The sequence below is a fragment of the Cladophialophora immunda genome, assembly GCF_000835495.1.
Source record: "Cladophialophora immunda strain CBS 83496 unplaced genomic scaffold supercont1.3, whole genome shotgun sequence".
NCBI classification, from domain to species: Eukaryota; Fungi; Ascomycota; class Eurotiomycetes; order Chaetothyriales; family Herpotrichiellaceae; genus Cladophialophora; species Cladophialophora immunda.
In genome coordinates, this window is record NW_015622543.1 from 4,755,821 (window position 1) to 4,772,828 (window position 17,008).

Here is a 17,008-nt window from a genome sequence, read left to right on the forward strand (position 1 = left end):
TGTCCACGTCCTCGAGCTTGTCCACGTCCTCGAGCTTGTCCACGTCCTCGAGCTTGTCCACGTCCTCGAGCTTGTCCACGTCCTCGAGCTTGTCCGTAACGCCCACCTCATTTGCAACATCAACCACGTCCAGTGTGACAAGCACAACATCATCTGCAAATTGTGTAGCAACTTCTGCTTCAGTTGGTGATGTTTTGAACACCGCGAATGGAGATTCCTGGATCAACTTCTTCTCCTCTGGATGCGGATTGTCCTTGGACTGGCAAACCTTGAACTTTAACAATCTGTATGTTTACCAACGCACTGACTATACATTTGACGAGGCATTGCTTGATTGCGCTTCCGTCGCTGACAGTGATGGCTCACCTGTCTTCGAATTCGAGACTGACACCCGTAACAACGATCGGTGGGTGTGCTGGACTCTAAACGACATCACCAATGACCCAGCACAATTCCAGCCATATCCTGGCATTGCCGATGCATACGGTTGGTATTTGCCTAGCAGGATAGTCTCGGTCATAACAATAACGTCAACGTCAACTGCGACCTCTGCTCTTACAAGCACACTATCAACTCTGACTACAACTTCAGTCTCGGCTGCTTCAACCACGGAATCCACCTTCGCTCCTCCAACGACACCATCGATTTTGGCTACGACGCCCACCTCTGCTGCTACAACTACGACATTCGCTCTCGCCCCTCCAAGCACATCATCAACTCTAACAACAACATCGGCCTCCACTACCGCAACTATATCGTCTACTTTGAGTACACTGTCCACATCTACTACTACAACCACGGCTGCAGCGACATGTTCACCCACGAGTGTCGTTGACTCGAATGGTGACACATGGCAAGTCCTTTGTGACGTGGTTCGGCTTGGAGGTGGCGAAGGTACCGGGACACTTTTCAACCTGGGCACAGGTACTACTATGCCTCAGTGTATTGAGCTCTGCGATGAAGTTGATGCATGTAACATGGTGGAGATTGGACCCGATGACAGTGGCACGGTCTACTGTTGGGGTTTTACATCCGTTGTGTCCTGGGTTCCAACCGCATATGACGGGTGGGACACTGCGCTCAAAGTATCCGGCGACTTTGCTCGTGACCCTGTTAGCGGTAACACGATTGACAGCACCACAACATCTGCGCCAGCATCAATCATCACAACGAGCTCAATTGCAACTGAGAGCACCTCAACTCCCACTTCAGCATCTGTCACCACTACTAGCTCAATAACAATTGATAGCACCACCACTTCTCCGCCAGTATCAATCACCACGACGAGCACAGCAACAATCGATAGCACTTCAGCTTCGACATCAGCAGAAGTCGCCACGACGAGCATAACAACAAGTGACAGCACTTCAGTTTCAACATCAGCACAAGTCACCACGACGAGCACTACAAATGGTGACAGCATCACGACTTCTACGTCAGTAATTACCACGACGAGCACCACAACTGACAGTCCGACGTCAGCCGAGACGTTCTATATCGCCGCTGAGACAGGGGTGGCAAGTCGTAAGGTCAAGCGAGGTACAGAATATCTTGTGCTGAGCCCACAGACTGGCTTGAGCAGCCTTGTCGACTCCGAAGCCGAAGCAAGCATCTTCACTATTGCTGATGACGACTCATTAATGGTAGTGGTGAGCGGCACACCCGTCTGGGTGGGTCTTTCATTCAGTACGCCCACCCAACTCGTGATGGAGACTGAGCCACCAAGCCCTCCCGTTACTGCAGCTATTGACAACAACGGCGTCTTGACAATTTCATCCGTGGTCACTGAGTGCATTCTGGACGGCGGTCTGGTTATTTCCACCGATGGCTCAATTCCTGACGGATGCATCCAGGTCACGTTGCAAGTGGTTTCTGCGACCATTGTCGTTCCGATCGGCTCGAGCACAACTACAAGCACGTCGACCTCTTCTTCATCAGCGTCGCCAGTCCCCACAACCTCGGGGGTGACTACGACGACATCCGGCAGTATTTCAAGCACAACTACGGGCATATCGACTTCATCAGCATCGCCAGTCATCACAACTTCAGGAGTGACAACGACGACGACATCCGGCAGTACTTCAAGCACAATTACAGACACATCGACCTCTTCTTCATCGGCATCGCCAGTCATCACAACTTCGGGAGTGACGACGACGACATTTGGTATTACTTCAAGCACAACCACAACCTCAGCCACTTCAACGACTACGACGCCTGCCTGCACGCCATCTACGATCGGAGATGTCACCGCCCTCTATAATACAACCCAGACTTTCCGCAACATTTACACAGGGTGCGGCGAGTCCTTAGAAGGAGCAACCACAGGCGGCCTGCAATATCTTCCCAAGCAGTTCGCAGTCAATTGGCAAGCGTCAGACAACTACGAGGGCTGGACATTCGACGACGCCTTAAGCCGATGTGCTCAGTTTGCCGTCGACAATGCTGCCACAGCAGTTGAGTTCTATATCGACGTGGACCAGAATTGGCTCTGCGTTGGTGTCAACAATGTGACTTTCGACGATTCTTCCTTCTATCCTGACTCGAATGTGATCAATGTCTGGGGCTTTGTCTGGGAAAATTCATGCCAGAACACTCCGCTTGACGATATTATCGCAACTGATGGAACCGTGTTCTCTGAGTTTTACACCGGCTGCAGCACGTCTTTCCAGGGTAATACACCTGGTGGATTACAATACCTTAACCGAGTCGTGTCGGTAGATTGGCCAGCGCCAGACTATTCCGGCTGGACGTTTGATGACGCCGTCAAATCATGTGCTGACCAGACCGTTTCACAAGGCGGTACCATGTTCGAGTTCTACATTGGCTCAGATGATTCGTGGTACTGCATTGCAGTGAACGACTTGCCTGTCAAGGCCGACAGCTTCTATCCTGATGCGACAATTGGCAAGGTTTGGGGTTTTGCCATTGCAGAGTCAACAGAAGTCTGCGAACCTTCACAACTCGCAGGGTCAATCCAGTTGGCGAACGGGACTACGTTTGATGAGTTCTATGATGCGTGCCATGTGTCGCTGGAAGGCAACACGGCTGGCGGACCCGGCTCCATGACAAATGTTTTTGGCTTTAACAATCCGCCTGGTGATGATGGAAATCATGGAGGATGGACTCTTGAGACTTCTCTACAGCAATGTATTACGGACTCGGCAGCTGCTGGTGCAACATTGGTCGAATTCTATGAGAACGCCGACGAGGATCCTACATGGTACTGCTTTGGCGTCAACGACGTCCCGGCACAGGAGGATTCATTCTACGGTGATGGCACTGTTGGCCGTTTGTGGGCTTTCAAGCTTGACGAGTCTACTTTGCCAACCAGTGGCTAATCGTCAACTGTGGTTGGGGAGGATGCACCCTTTGATAAGCACAGCCTCTAAACTATTTATGCCAGTATAGATATCTCATATGTAAATTGAACAAAGCTTGGGAGGATTGCGCACCAAGGAGAATTTCGCCAGGACAAGCCTTCTTAAATCCGAAGGTATCTTGTGAGAAGCTGAAAGCCCGGCATTATTCGCATGCGCACCTATGGGAACGGAGGTCTCGACTTCTCAATTATATAATTTAATACTACGGACACGTTTCTTTCTCGTGTAAACTCTGTTGCTGGATGACCGAGAGAAGGGGGAGGGAAAAGAGAGAAGTTCTCCTGTTCCTCATCCGATGCACCAGCGCTGCACAAGTCACCGTCCAAGGATACGGAGCTGCGCGCGGCCTATTCCTCGACCAAATGGCGCAAGTTGCGAGACGGGGACCGAGTGTACAGGCCCGAGAAGTACTTGAAATGTCTCCACGAGGTCGAGGAAGAGTACAGGATGATCCGGCGATACAAAGACCTCCTGGATTCACGGAATGACGAGTTCGCAGAACGAGAGTGGCCAAACGCATTCATCAACAAGAGACTGGAGTTCTTGGCGGACGAAAGGAAGCTGTTTGAGTCAAAAGGAGAACAAACAGTCACACAGCCAGAACAACTGGCATAAGACGTGTGTCCGCAATCGAATCTTCACGTTGCTCTCAATGCAAAGCCAGAGACAGCCGCGAGGTTAGCTGGAGTGTTGTCAGTTTCCACACCCTTTCAAAGCCAGTACGTTGGGGGACATCAACACCAAAGTCATGGTTTGCCTCCACCCGTCTTTTCATGTTTTGCGGTCTAATTCGCGGGCTGTTCGCTACCCCCTGCCAAGCCAGCCTCGTTGAACAAACCCACCTGCGTCGACAAACCACGACATTATTGTATGGGACTCCAGAAGGCAGTAGACGGTAACATCAGACCCTTGAAACAGTGGCCTCACAGTGGCGCGCTAGAAGGATTGTGGGGGAAGACATTCGGGGTGTTGTTGACGCCAATCTACAGCGAAGGAGGACAATGGATTGAGCCTCAGGATGGTACGATGCCTGAGCTTGCCGAAGCCACAGATCCCAACACAGCATACATTGTCCAGATGTTGTCTGTATGCTTTTGATGCCCAAGGTCGCCCTCCAGTCCCCTGAGCTATCAAGGGGTTTCATGTATCAGGTCATCGGCGACGCCATCTCCAAAGACAGAGCCACAGTGATTTTGAAAGACCTCGCCCTGACAATCGGCGTACACCCATATCTCCTCGGCATTGAGGCAAAGTCTGAGGACTTACTTTACGTCCCGGACGGACTGTGATCGAAGTCGTCTCGACCCACAGTGCCTTGGTATATGCGCCCAAGGGTCCCATCTTCCCCAACAAGCTTAAAGAGGGCGAGTGTCAGATCCCAAGACTCGCCTTCAAGATCAAGATTCGACAGGAGGAAGACGCCTTGCCGAGGGCCGTTGTTGATTGTGAGCACCGAAGGCTCGCGCAGATCGTGGGTTCTCCCAACGGGTGCTCTGGCCCTCGCTTTTCCGGCGCGTTGCTTGTAATGGAAAGGCCTCCCGGATCCCATACAAGCCACCTGATCGCGCTCTGGCACAAACGTTGCATCCAGACCAGAAGCTACCCCGATGTCGCCTGACGCGAATTCCTGCACCTCCTCTCCATCCACTCCACAACCGCAAGGCTGCAGTTTTTGTGTGAATTGTAGACTGTGATCCCTCTGGAATCGAGACGTACTCGGTGTTGAAGTTTGGCTCGGTCGGTTGTGCATATGTGGCGCCTACCATGATCTGACCGAAGCTTCAATAGGCTGGTGTCGGCTCCAGGCAATGGAAGTCTTTCATCGAAAGGCACCTTGCCGACATTGACCGGGAGAGAGGTTTGGCGGCGAACAGCGTCATCGCGGGTGTCACGACCGCGAAGGACCGAAGGCTGACGGCTTCAGAGAAAAGACATGCCCAGGCCCTGATCAAGGAGGGCCTTGGGGGCAACCTACAGTAAGTGTCTTTGTAGATCCGTGTCCCTCCTGTTCTTATTATTCGAGGCCCTACCTTGTTCGTCCGGCACCCGCCCAATCCACTTTGTCACAAATTTCTCTGTGCATGATGTTCCTCGCCTGCAATGACGCCTACTATCCGGGCCCTCAATGCTCGTCGGGTTGAATCCGCGGCCCAACACCCAGAGGACCGACAGGCCCAGAATGACGCCGTTCCCGGGGTGCAGAAACTAGGAGAGAAGGGACAAGCAGAAGGAGCAGAAGAAGGAGGAGAAGAAGAGGGCCAAGAGGAGGGCCGAACAGGATGCAAAGAGAGCCTGGAGGGCTGAAAGAGATCAGGCCAGAATGGACAGCTCGTTCTAGACACTTCGCGAATGCCAACCCGCTCTCTTCTATCTGCAACCTCTGATCTGCTATTTGCCTTTGATCCGCTGGTTCGGAGAATACCCGTAGACATGCACAGGTCTTTCCAATAAGACAACGTCTCTTTGAAGGTGTTGTGACAATACGGTGTCCAAGTGCCAAATTTCTGTGCTGCCGTTCTGGCGGAGCCAGACGCCTGCCGACGACTAGCGCCCGTCCAGCTCTGACCAACCAAGCTCGGGGCACGCGCGGTAGTCAGCGTGTCAGCCTTCCCCTTTGCGCAGCCTCACCAGCCTGGTGGCCCCACCACGCCCCCAATGCCTCCAGCCACTCGAATTGTCCGCTGGGCGGTCTACTGGACATACCAGACCACCGAGCACGCAGCTCTCCAATGCGCTGCGTTTTACCGAGTACAGTCCTCAAAAGAACCTCCCGATCGCACACCTTCCATTGTTTCTCGTCGCTGCTCTCCCCCTACCTAAGCAACGACGAAGAACGAGAAAGACAGATTTTGCAGCCGCAGCGACGTGCCAGCTGAAAACCACGGAACCAGACTCTCCCCCAAGGGCCTCCGCAGGAGACGAACGACAACCAAGCGCGCAACCCTCTTCGAATAGGGCTCGCTCACCAGCTCACGTCGATTGGCTCTGATATTAATTATATCACCCTGATCCTCCCAGAATCACCCGAGATGGGGTTTTGGAATCAGGGAATCCGCTCGCAGCGGAGCAACTCCCCGTCGCCCTCGCGCCGCTCATACTACGCCTCGCGCCCGTCCTACTCGCGCAGCGCGTCCTCCTTCTTCTCCGGCTTTGGCGGCGGCGGCGGCTCGTCGTCGCGGCGCGGCCACTCCTCCCGGGCGAGACCGCGGTCCGGCTTCATCAACCGGATACGGCGCTTCCTGAGGGAGATCTACCACTGGATGCGCCGCAACCCAATCCGAACGTTCGTGCTGGTCATCCTGCCGTTGATCACGGGCGGCGCGCTCAGCAAGCTGCTCGGGACCGTGGGCATTCGACTCCCGGCCGGGCTGCAGAGGATGATGGGCGGAAGAGAGATGAGCCAGACAACCGAACGATTCTATGCCCGGGGCGGCGCGAGAGACTTTGGTGGCGGCAGCGCCTTGCCCGGTATGGGGGGTGGGATTGGCAACAGTATTGGCGCTTTGGCAGGTAAGAATGCTCCTTGACACTCCACGAGGAATGATACTCACGGAAACCAGGAATAGCAAAGATGTTCATCTGATTGCTGCGGCATAATTGGGGCGACTGTTCTCTTCCATCTGCTTTGATTGAGCGAGCAATGTTGGTTGCAACGATACATGGCTGGAGAGCCTTCACAGGGCCAGTCACGTTAATGTCTGGAACGGATACGAACAATGCACAGAAGGACGATATTGTCAAATTAAAAGCAAGCCATGACATGAACCTTGGTCGACGATTCTTCCTCGTAGCTGGGGTCATCCGACTCGTGCTCGATAGTAGCAAAAACCTATTAACACATGCAAACTCTGCGAATACCTGGGTCTCCATGCCTATGCCCGTTGTCCTATCTTCCCTTTTTACTTTTCCCAGCCGTGTTTTTCCCATTACTCCGAACCCTTTGCGATGATGTCGCCACGACAGCACTTCTTGTTTGAATAGCATATTCACCACCTGGCCTTTCTCTGACGTCAACCACTTCATCTTCGGCGACATAGTCGCTGTCGTCGTCGTCGTCGTCGTCTTGGTTGTCAGTGTCAGACGGGGCCAGATAGTTGTAGACCTCTGGTCGCTCGTCCGGAAGGAACAGTTCGTCTTGTAGACGGCGATACTGCCCTACTTGGTTATGCGGAACACCAGGCGGGCCAGACACGACTCGGCGCTGTGGGGAGGCGAAGCGGGGATCGGCAGGGTCGAACCGCGGCGCCCTTCCCACACTCGTCTGGTAGGGCAACTGATCCAGAGGTACATTCACCAAGCCGGAGGTTGAGCGGGCGCGAGGTTCCCAGTCGGGCTCGGACGGGTCTGGCCGTGACGAGCGAGGGGAGTTCGAGCCGTGTCTGTTGTAGAGAACGTCTGGATTGGATGAATAGCGATGCGAATAATAAGGATGTTGCTGATAAGGGGGCATCGGCTGCAGTTGTTGTTGCCGCAGAGACTGATTGGAGTTGGTGCGAGAGCCTTGGCGGAGTGGTTCGGGCTGACGAGGACCTGCCACATAGTAACCCTGCGCATACGGCAACCTTCGATCGTAGTCGAGATCTGCCGGGGGCAAAGCGTAGGCGGCCACGGAGTTGTCGGCGGTCTCACGTGGAGAAGCGTTCGAGGCAGAACTTCTCCCACGATTGCGGGTGTCTGCTGCCTTCCCTTTGGAGGGGGAACCGCCGGAAGACTTGCCGTTGCTCCTGCCCGAGGCTTTGCGGACCTCGACCGGCTTGCGCTTGACAACCGGGGCCTCCTTCTTGCTTTTGGGGGCGATCTGTGGCGCCGCCGCAGGGGTCTGTGGAGGAGTCTGGCTCCGGTCGAGCTCTAAGCGGTTTAAAGCATCAATCTCAGCTCGACTCAACTTGACGTTGGGCTTACCCAAAGCCCGGGCGCGCGCGATCCTCTCCAGAGCTCTTTGTACGAGCATATCTTCCTTCTCCCTGTAAGCCATCTGCATGTCTGGTCTGCGAACGAGCCCCGTATAAGGATCATAATCGTCCTCGTCATCCGAAGGAGTCAAATCATTGCCGAATGAATCACCCGAACGCCGTCGGCGGACCACTCCCCCGCCTAAATCTATGCCAGTAAAGTGAAGCTCATCCGAACGAAATCTTGATGGACCATAACCCTGATTGAGCTCGACACCGTGCGGCGAGTTGTCGTCGTCGGTGTCGAGCTCCTCCACACGAACATCGTAGTCCCACGAGCGTTGTTGCTGCTGCTGAAATTCCCATAATCTGTCGTTGTTCCGCCCCGCTCGTCCCCTTGGTGGTCTTCCCCCAGGGGGCATATCGTATGGAGTTCGCGGCCGACCACCTAGACCGCCTCCTCGGAAAAAGCATTCTCGATTGGTCTATCCATGAGTGAGGCATGACCCAGGATGGTCACACCGGTAGCTCCAATCAGCCATAAGAAAGTCGCAATAGGAGAAGAAATGAACGCAACGGGGACAGCAATGCAAGCCAGGCCGGTGTAGAGCTGGGAAGTTGTCGCTTTGAAGGTGCCAATCTCGAGATCAGATCCGCCTAACTTGCCAATGGCCCACATGCCGCCGACGACCAGGATGATGTCGAAAAGGAGCCATAGGTTGGTAAGCAGGCTGTAAATGCTGAGCATGACAAAGACCACGGCATAGTTGCTGGAGAAGTAGCTCAGGTTGTAGTTGACTCTGGCTTGCACCTCTCCAAAGTTGTTTGGTTTTGACAGTCTCTTCAAGTCCAGAAACTCGGAAATCGGTCGGATGTTTGCAAAGCGCGACGCAATCGACTGCGACCGGACGCTGTTAAAGCGATCACTGAGGTTGAGGCGGGATGTCAGGGCATCGAGGGGGATGCTGATTCTGGCCATCTTGAGCTGCGAGAGTGGGCGGGTCGACTGAGGTTTGAAAATTACCTGGCAGAGCTGTGTCAGTGAGGAAACGCGAATTGCTGGTCACACCGCATCCAGCATTGCTGACGTCCGGCTGTTGTAGCACTTACAAGAATATCCGAAGCGTGGACGCGGGAACGTGTTTTGGGTGCCGAAGTGCAAATGAGCGTGATGAAGGAGAGTCGGGTGAAGAATTGAGTAAGAAGAAAGGGATACAGTGTCCAGGCAAGAGACTTTTTCTTTGTTGCCTGTGGCCCCTTTGCGGAGATTTGGGATGGAATTCGACGGGTGGATGAGTGGTGGGCGATGTTCGTAACTAGAGATTTTCGAAGGGGGGAGGGCGGGAGAAGGGCAAGGGGGAAAGAGGGGGCAAAATGGGCAGGCTCAAAGGGGGGAGGGGGGGTGCAGGCAGGCTCCCTTGAGGCGTAGTCAGCACAAAGCATCCATAAGCCACACCCAATTTTGGTGACTCGACAGGGGCAACACTCAGGGCCTGCGTACCTAGCAGATCAGCTACCAACTGCTTCCACCACCGCCGTCTTCCTCGTGGAATTCCTCGACCTGCCTCCTGCAGGCTCAAGGTCTCGTCACTGCCATCGCTCTCACTCTGGTAGGCGAGGCGGTAGTGAACGAGAAGGAAAAGGAAAAGAGGAGGGCGCGTTCCGATATATACACTTTGCAAAACTCTACCTTGGCTGGAAGTCAAGCTACTGCAAGTTCGCTGCGGCATCCTCTTCGGAACCTTCGTCAATTGGGCCCACGTATTTGGGCACCACTCCCGTCAACAATCGAATTCCTTGCCTCACTTCATCATCGGCTTATAAGATTTCCTCCGGACTGCGCGTGCCGCCAGTGACTGTTGTCGTGGGGGAGAAGTGTGGGTGAAGATGATGCGACGAATCTTTCTCCTTCTGCTCTTGGTTGTCGTGTGTGTCGCGTGGTCGGCTGAAGATTACGAGCTGTTCAAATTGCATGACGAGTTGGAGACAACTGAAGGACCTGGAGTCACTTTCTACGATGTCCTCGGCGTCTCACCTCATGCTACGGTCGACCAGATCAGCGCTGCCCTCAAGAAGAAATCCCGCACTCTCCATCCTGACAAAGTCAAGCACTCCTTCATAGCCTCACGGTCGACAACCCAGAAAAAGTCGGGCAGCAAGAAAAAGCCGGGGGTACACGTGTCGAAAGGGCCGTCCCAGCGGGAAATCACACGCGTCGTGAAAGATGCGCAGGAACGCTACAGTCGGCTCACTTTGATTGGCACAATTCTGAGAGGACCCTTGAGGGAGAGATATGATTTCTTCGAAGGGCACGGCTGGCCGTCATGGCGTGGGACAGGATACTACTATCAAAGATATCGCCCTGGGCTGGGAACTGTGTTGGTGGGACTGTTTTTGATAGGCGGTGGAGCCGTCCACTACTTTGTCCTGACCATGAACTACCGAAGACACCGAGATTTTATGGAGAGGTACATCAGATATGCAAAGAAACAAGCTTGGGGCGATGAGTCTGGCATCAGAGGCATTCCAGGCGTCACTGACCCGGTGGATGTCCCTCCGACAGTCGAGGAATCCGATCCGATGGCCAATTTGAACCGTCGGCAGCGGCGAGAAATGGAGCGGCAAAACAAAAAGGAAAAGGCCAGCAAACCTGCTTCCACGCCTACTCCCAAGGTGGTACATCCCTCAACGCCAGACAGACGGCGCGTCACTGCAGAGAATGGCAAGATCCTGGTCGTTGACCCGGAAGGCAATGTGTTCCTGGAAGAGGAGGATGAAGACGGAAACACTCAGGAATATCTCCTGGATTTGGACGAGATCCCCAAGCCCACTGTGTGGGATACAGCTTTTCTGCGCCTCCCCATCTGGCTCTACCGCAAAGTCGCCAGTCCGTTTATGAAGAATGCGCAGCCGATTGCTGAAGACGAGGGGGCTGCGGGAGAAAGCGAAGGACCACTTGACCCGACAGAAAAGGCCATAGAGTCAGAGAACCCAACGGTGCAGGATATGAGTTCGAGCCAGATATCGGACTCGGGGTTTGAAATCGTCGACACAACTGGTCTCGAAAATTCCAATGGGACCAATGTCAAAAAACGAGGCAAGAAGGCTAGGAAGTGAAACATCGTCTCTGAGGTGCATGCGGACATGAAAGACGAGGTAGAGCATGTGTACACAGCAAGTGTAGAAGGGAAATGTGTCAATATGCAACTTCATGTGCCGAACAAATATGCCGTTTTGTAACCTATATGCGCTCCGCATTTTCCGGCATTGGTTCCGTCAAGTCAGCGGCTTCACGACATTCATAGCCTTAGATTGCAACTTCACTACTGCAATCGACCACAGGAGAGGGAAAGCAGGTCTTCCCGTTCGCTCAGACATACTTAAGTCCTCTACCGGTCAGCGAGTACCAACGTGGGGGACCAGTTGGGAATCCTGACTGTTGATTGTTTTTTTGCATCCGAGCGTCCACCTTTCCGTCATTGCTTCCTAAGTTGCCTAGGGCCCGAATATTCTTCGTCTACTTACGACAAGTTTGGTAAGCGTTTGCGAATGGCAGGATCTGTGTATTACGGATGACGCAGGAAAAAATTTGCCGTGCGCATCACGCCGTACCGAAGTACGAGGGGGGGACCATCAGATTCACAGCCTCGTCTGCGACTTCGTATGGCTATTTTCCTGCCAGTCTCGCTTATTCTCGGGTGTCTGATGGTCTCGCGTCCTCACGACTTTGGCAGGATATAAAGATGGAGCAGAGAATGGGATGCCTAAGAATTTTGTAACCACAAACGGTGTCCATATACCCTAGATACATGGTTTGTCTGAGTGGTCCAATTTCCCAAACTGGCTTGCGCATAGGATTTTGTCGCCTCCCAAGGTGTGTGTGTGTGTGTGTGTGTGTGTGTGTGTGTGTGTGTGTGTGTGTGTTGGCCGACGACAAGCGTTGCTTTCGGCCGATGGCGGGAAACAGACCGTCCCCCACACAAAGTCTACGTGCGTGGTGAGGCTATTCACCTGCGACAGGGCCGGCTCAGCTTTTACCAGACGTCAGAGGATGGGCCGGAGCATATCACAGGTGGATTCCGCACGGAAAACACATGGGGGGTCGCGGGATTAAGAATGTACCTTGAGGATTCATAATCCAACCTTCGGTGTCTGCTAACGCCCGAGCAATCAGGAGACAGCCACGCTGCGAGTCCTCAAGGGCCGGGGAAGTTGCGCCCAGGGTCTAAAGGACGATAGGCTGCAACCTCGCACTTACACTGTATATGTAGGTCTGAGGGAAAACCCCTCGAGGGCCGTCTAAATAAGGGTAAGTCGGATGTCGGATCGACGCACCAGGTGGCGAAGGAGCTGGGAGCCACGGAGCCAGAGAGCCAGGCGAACTGCCCCCAAAACCCAACCCCGGACCGGGCAGGCTTCCGGAGCGCCAAGGCCGCCCCCCCTGCGCTCGGAAGCAGTTTGATACCTGTCCCTTCGTCTCCTTGCACCGCTTCCAATCACCCCGACAAGGCTCGTGTCCCTGATATCAGCCACCGTCGTTGCCAGTCCCACCAGAAATTGCCTTCGATATCACCATCGCCGTGTCCGCGTGATCCGGATCCGCACACTTTGGTTCGTGCATCCTTCGCCTCCATAATCGCTCGTGCTTCAGTGCGAGGTGAACGTCGAGAGAGTTGGCTGAGGACCGACGTCAGCACTGGCGAACGCCAACCTTTATGCTCGGCCGTCTCATGCGCTATTTCGAATCATCTAGAGGCTACGCTGGGTGGATTCCAGGGTGTCCGAATTTTTAGTTCTGCGATATGCAGATGGAAAGGTCAGGAGGAAGTCGTCCTGGCCCAGCCTCCGTCTGACCGTCTTTACCCAAGTTCTGGATCCCACACCCTCTATGGATCCTTACCGAATCATCTCGCAATGATTAGGCTAGCCATTGATGGGTCCTGGTCGCTTTTTTTTCCTTTCCCTGCGTTCCAGAATCTGTATAAAAATGGCAAAGGGGGTTGAACTTACATCCCGCGGTCCCCTACCCTTCTCGATCTATCTTCAACTGTACACGGTTGCCCTTTCGCCTTCGCTGGAGCACCTACGGTATCTTCGCGCACACTCTACTTTCCTAACGAACGGCGTACGCACCGTTCAAAAACTTGGTGACTGGAGTCGCGAGAGATCCTGTGATTGACCTGACGTACCAACTTCCCGTCTCAAGTCTGGTTCCCAGCATTGCGAGGTAGGATATCATGACCATATCACCAGTCATTCTTTTTCTTTCCTTCCTTTAAGTTGTTGTTCTTCTCTCCCACAGAACCGTCTCTTTTCTACTCTTTCATACATGTCATCCAGTGGTGATCCTCCGCAGGACGACACTTCGCGTGGCCGCGAGAGCAGAGATTCCAGCTCGCGCCGATCCTCCAATATCATCGAATTTGTCGATAGCCAGAACCCAAATGTCAGAAGTGCCATTCAGCGGCACACCGCATATCACTCGGCGGCGCAACGTCGAGAAGCGCGCTCGCGACTGCTCCGGCGGTCGAGCCAGACTCGCTATTTTGAATGGACCAGACGTCCCAGGGGAGACGCAGATGTCGCAACCTCTTCAGCCAGCAGTGCCAGTTCGGTGTCAATTTCGCCGGCACCGTCGCTGCCCGGAAGACCGGAACCGCCCAGTCGCACGACCAGTGACGAACAAGAAGCCGTTTCATCGACAAGTGAAGCGGCCGCAGATTCCACGGTCGAAATGCTACCACCCACATCTCAGATAGCCATCTCTGCGGATGACTCTGTTCTAGAATTTTGTGAGTTGCCTCTCGATCTTTTCCAACTGGGCAGTGCGTGTCCAGCTTTTCTGGCACTAACTCGTTGTCCCACAGTCAGAGCCACTTTTTGCGATCATTATCAATCAGGTGACGTGTTGGAATCAGCACTGGCATTTATGCTTGAGAACGAAGCTTCTCGACACCTGTTCATCGCCTACGCCTACGCAATGCGGAGGTCGCGTGCAGTTGCCGAGGAAAGTTCTCAAGACCAAGTGGGAGCGGAAAGAAATCTCGGTCGAGGTACTAACATTCTGTGGAACCGGCTCCAGATGCCGGGACATGCCAGTTCTGACGCCAACATTCAGGCGGTTCTTCTGCTAGTGGCGTACACAGCCGACTTCGGGGACGCCAACGAGGTTCGTCTCCATGCAGAGGCACTGAGGACGATGATCGACCAGCGTGGCGGTGTCGATGCCTTCACTCATAACCTTGCACTACAGCATCAGATATGGGCGATAGAAGTGTCGCGACGGTTCCATTTGACCTTGGACTGCGAGTCGACCTGCCCGGATCCACTTCGGTTTCCTGACGGTCTTCGACTGCGACGGGGAGGGGAGGAAAGTTGAAGGAGATCTAGCATGGGATTGTTTGTCAACATGGTCAAATACGAGGTATAGACACCATGTGGAACCGATGCAGTGGATCACTCAAGCGAAGTTTCTAAGCGTTTCCAGAAAAATCTTGTTCTACGACGATACCCCAGTGCGACGACTGATGATGCACGATGTCCATAGAACTGTACATTTTGAGACACCTGTAAATACACATCCGACGACTTTTAAAGACTTGGTCCCTGCAGCTTCCTGCATGTCGCTGCTTCTAGATTCGAAATGGCTCGGAGGGCAGGTCTAGAACTGGTTCGGTATTTCGGAAGGAGTTAAGGGGGGCTGCATTGAGCGGCGCATGGGTCTGCTTGCCACACCGTACTTTTCGAGCTGGCTGAGATAAGGCCTGCCCCCATCTCAGGTTGTACATTATGTAGATGACAAATGCAGAAGAAAATGCTAGCCAGTGGCAAGAAATTGAAAGACGAGCGCCTCCCATGCTCCGTGTTGCTTCCAGATGAATGCCGAGAGTGAACAGGCTGTCTATACGGTGGAGTCAAAGTGGCGGATTATGCAGACTACGGCGACGCAAACAATCCCATGCCATCCAACCCGCAGCTGCCAACAACCTGGGAATTCGTGAATTTTGCGTCTTCCCCACGACTGATCTCATTGACCATTTCACACTTGCGTCTTGTCACTGGTACCTGTTTTGTCCACCACCCTGCGGCCACCTCACTCCACAACCAGCGCTCACAAGGCCAGCTTGTCCTTCAAGTTCACACCCTCCGCGACCACATAACTTTCCAGCTGCGCTTAGTCTGCGCCCTGTTCGAGGCGTCTTCCCTTGCCTGATCCCCGCCCTGGTTAGGCCTTGCAAAGCTCGACGTCGGCTCTCCGTGCGCAACTCGCAACCTCTCCTCTTACAGTACGTTGCTCGCGACAACCATCGGTTAGGCTCTTTTGCGTATCTGGAGCTATCCTACCGTCGTTGCTGTGGTCAAGACACTCATCCAAAATGTCGGGCGAGGCGTGGTTATACCTGCTCGCCGTCCTAATAAATGCCGTCAACCTCTTCCTGCAAGTCTTCTTCACCATCATGTACAGTGATCTCGAGTGGTAAGCAATACTTCAACTCCGGCTTGTCCAAGACATACCCCGCTGACCCAGCCGGTTATTGCTCAGTGACTATATCAACCCCATTGATCTCTGCAACCGTCTCAACACCTACATTGTTCCCGAAGCTGCTGTCCATGCCTTCTTGACATTCCTCTTCCTCATCAACGGATACTGGTTGGCACTACTGTTGAATCTACCGCTTCTGGCATTCAATGCAAAAAAGTGGGTGCCCACACATTACGGCATGCATTTGCTGGCAGGGACTGATAAGATTGTGCTAGGATCATCGAGAACCAGCATCTGCTTGATGCCACCGAAATCTTCCGAAAGTTGAACGTCCATAAAAAGGCATGTACACTCCCGACGCCGGATGAGGCATTTCATCACTAATACCGAGTCCTTGACAATAGGAATCATTTATCAAACTCGGCTTCCACCTGATCATGTTTTTCTTCTATCTGTACAGCATGATCGTGGCTTTGATCAGGGACGAGTCCAACTGACTACGCGGCGAAATGTCACATGCGATGAAGCACGGCAGTTACTCCTGATGACGATCGCCTGCTGCTATGCAGTCAGACTGCAGCAGCCGAGATGGGGGGGGCTTTTAGTGGTGGGGAAGAGGATGATCATGGAAAGTGGCGACGGCTGAGAACGAGCAAAAGGTCAGTGGCAATGTCCATCGCCTAAGGCTCTTCCGTCTGGGTCGTCGACATTAGCCAAGGACTAAGTGGTCCCTCGGCGGTTCAGTTAATGCACAAGAGGCGGTGCAAGCAGCGGTGGCAGTCAGGGGGCCGAAGATGCTCACATGGTCAAGAATTGGAAGGACGGAATTTCCCAAAACTATGTGGTTGGTTTATCTGTCTGCTACTCGACTTGTACGGCCGAGACATGAGATACGACGAGAAGGAAGAGTTCCGATATGTTTCAGCCGGTGGAATGTGTGATAGGGAGCTATTTTCCAACGGCGTTGCAAGCATGGTGGCACCAGTCCTGTTTTGCAGAAATGAGAGATAGCCATCTTTTGTAGTGCTGAAATCCTAACCACCGACTGGCTTCTCTGCGCACTGCAAGCTCTGATGTTGTCCAAACTCTGCGGAATGCCTTGGTAAAGCCACGATTAATCCAGTCAAGACCCCAACGGAAGCATCAACCCAACCTCCACTTATCAGGCTGCCGCCCCTACACATGTGCTCGAGGGCATCTAAGCTGTCAGGGAAGGCAGGTGTGCCGAGACATGTGCGGCTTGGCCGACG

The 17,008-nt window shown here is 53.7% G+C and overlaps 9 protein-coding genes and 1 non-coding gene across 10 annotated transcripts in view; 7 read left to right on the forward strand and 3 right to left on the reverse strand.

Moving 5' to 3' along the window:
• The window catches only part of PV07_06030 (uncharacterized protein), a gene marked incomplete at both ends in the record, with an annotated part of 596 nt that extends 281 nt beyond the window's left edge, over positions 1-315 (reverse strand). The window contains 2 exons of the mRNA XM_016392972.1: positions 8-237; positions 309-315. Of these exons, the coding sequence (XP_016250491.1) occupies positions 8-237; positions 309-315 (237 nt within the window). The remainder of the gene's footprint in view (positions 1-7; positions 238-308) is intronic.
• Positions 316-438: 123 nt separating this feature from the next.
• On the forward strand, positions 439-835 carry PV07_06031 (uncharacterized protein; the record flags this gene model as incomplete). Its single annotated transcript, XM_016392973.1, has 2 exons — positions 439-486; positions 563-835. 2 exons carry the CDS (start codon positions 439-441, stop codon positions 833-835), a joined length of 321 nt encoding a protein of 106 aa, XP_016250492.1.
• Positions 836-932: 97 nt separating this feature from the next.
• PV07_06032 (uncharacterized protein) lies at positions 933-3,341 on the forward strand (the record flags this gene model as incomplete). Its single annotated transcript, XM_016392974.1, has 3 exons — positions 933-1,806; positions 1,854-2,246; positions 2,296-3,341. The coding sequence occupies 3 exons, from the start codon at positions 933-935 to the stop codon at positions 3,339-3,341; spliced, it is 2,313 nt and encodes a 770-aa protein (XP_016250493.1).
• Positions 3,342-6,094: 2,753 nt separating this feature from the next.
• On the forward strand, positions 6,095-7,235 carry PV07_06033 (uncharacterized protein). Its single transcript, XM_016392975.1, has 2 exons — positions 6,095-6,893; positions 6,944-7,235. The coding sequence occupies exons 1-2, from the start codon at positions 6,413-6,415 to the stop codon at positions 6,964-6,966; spliced, it is 504 nt and encodes a 167-aa protein (XP_016250494.1). The 5' UTR covers positions 6,095-6,412; the 3' UTR covers positions 6,967-7,235.
• Positions 7,236-7,269: 34 nt separating this feature from the next.
• PV07_06034 (uncharacterized protein) lies at positions 7,270-8,697 on the reverse strand (the record flags this gene model as incomplete). The annotated part of the gene is made up of 1 exon (XM_016392976.1): positions 7,270-8,697. The coding sequence occupies one exon, from the start codon at positions 8,695-8,697 to the stop codon at positions 7,270-7,272; it is 1,428 nt and encodes a 475-aa protein (XP_016250495.1).
• Positions 8,698-8,723: 26 nt separating this feature from the next.
• On the reverse strand, positions 8,724-9,254 carry PV07_06035 (uncharacterized protein; the record flags this gene model as incomplete). Its single annotated transcript, XM_016392977.1, has 1 exon — positions 8,724-9,254. The coding sequence occupies one exon, from the start codon at positions 9,252-9,254 to the stop codon at positions 8,724-8,726; it is 531 nt and encodes a 176-aa protein (XP_016250496.1).
• Positions 9,255-9,751: 497 nt separating this feature from the next.
• On the forward strand, positions 9,752-11,697 carry PV07_06036 (uncharacterized protein). The gene has a single exon (XM_016392978.1). It carries the CDS (start codon positions 10,163-10,165, stop codon positions 11,390-11,392), a length of 1,230 nt encoding a protein of 409 aa, XP_016250497.1. The 5' UTR covers positions 9,752-10,162; the 3' UTR covers positions 11,393-11,697.
• On the forward strand, positions 11,608-11,723 carry PV07_06037. Its single transcript, XR_001622143.1, has one exon. It is a non-coding gene; the product is annotated as a 5S ribosomal RNA (ribosomal RNA).
• Positions 11,724-13,306: 1,583 nt separating this feature from the next.
• PV07_06038 (uncharacterized protein) lies at positions 13,307-14,654 on the forward strand (the record flags this gene model as incomplete). The annotated part of the gene is made up of 2 exons (XM_016392979.1): positions 13,307-14,067; positions 14,143-14,654. The coding sequence occupies exons 1-2, from the start codon at positions 13,605-13,607 to the stop codon at positions 14,652-14,654; spliced, it is 975 nt and encodes a 324-aa protein (XP_016250498.1). The 5' UTR covers positions 13,307-13,604.
• Positions 14,655-15,238: 584 nt separating this feature from the next.
• Positions 15,239-16,878, forward strand: PV07_06039 (uncharacterized protein). Its single transcript, XM_016392980.1, has 4 exons — positions 15,239-15,752; positions 15,819-15,974; positions 16,034-16,100; positions 16,163-16,878. Exons 1-4 carry the CDS (start codon positions 15,652-15,654, stop codon positions 16,253-16,255), a joined length of 417 nt encoding a protein of 138 aa, XP_016250499.1. The 5' UTR covers positions 15,239-15,651; the 3' UTR covers positions 16,256-16,878.
• The last annotated feature ends 130 nt before the right edge of the window (positions 16,879-17,008 follow it).

Coding starts and splice junctions, on each gene's coding strand:
- PV07_06033 (XM_016392975.1), top strand. CDS start 6,413: ATGGGGTTTTGGAATCAGGGAATCCGCTCGCAGCGGAGCAACTCCCCG. Junction 6,894..6,943: donor CAGTATTGGCGCTTTGGCAG/GTAAGAATGCTC, acceptor CACGGAAACCAG/GAATAGCAAAGATGTTCATC.
- PV07_06036 (XM_016392978.1), top strand. CDS start 10,163: ATGATGCGACGAATCTTTCTCCTTCTGCTCTTGGTTGTCGTGTGTGTC.
- PV07_06039 (XM_016392980.1), top strand. CDS start 15,652: ATGTCGGGCGAGGCGTGGTTATACCTGCTCGCCGTCCTAATAAATGCC. Junction 15,753..15,818: donor ATGTACAGTGATCTCGAGTG/GTAAGCAATACT, acceptor GTTATTGCTCAG/TGACTATATCAACCCCATTG. Junction 16,101..16,162: donor AGTTGAACGTCCATAAAAAG/GCATGTACACTC, acceptor CCTTGACAATAG/GAATCATTTATCAAACTCGG.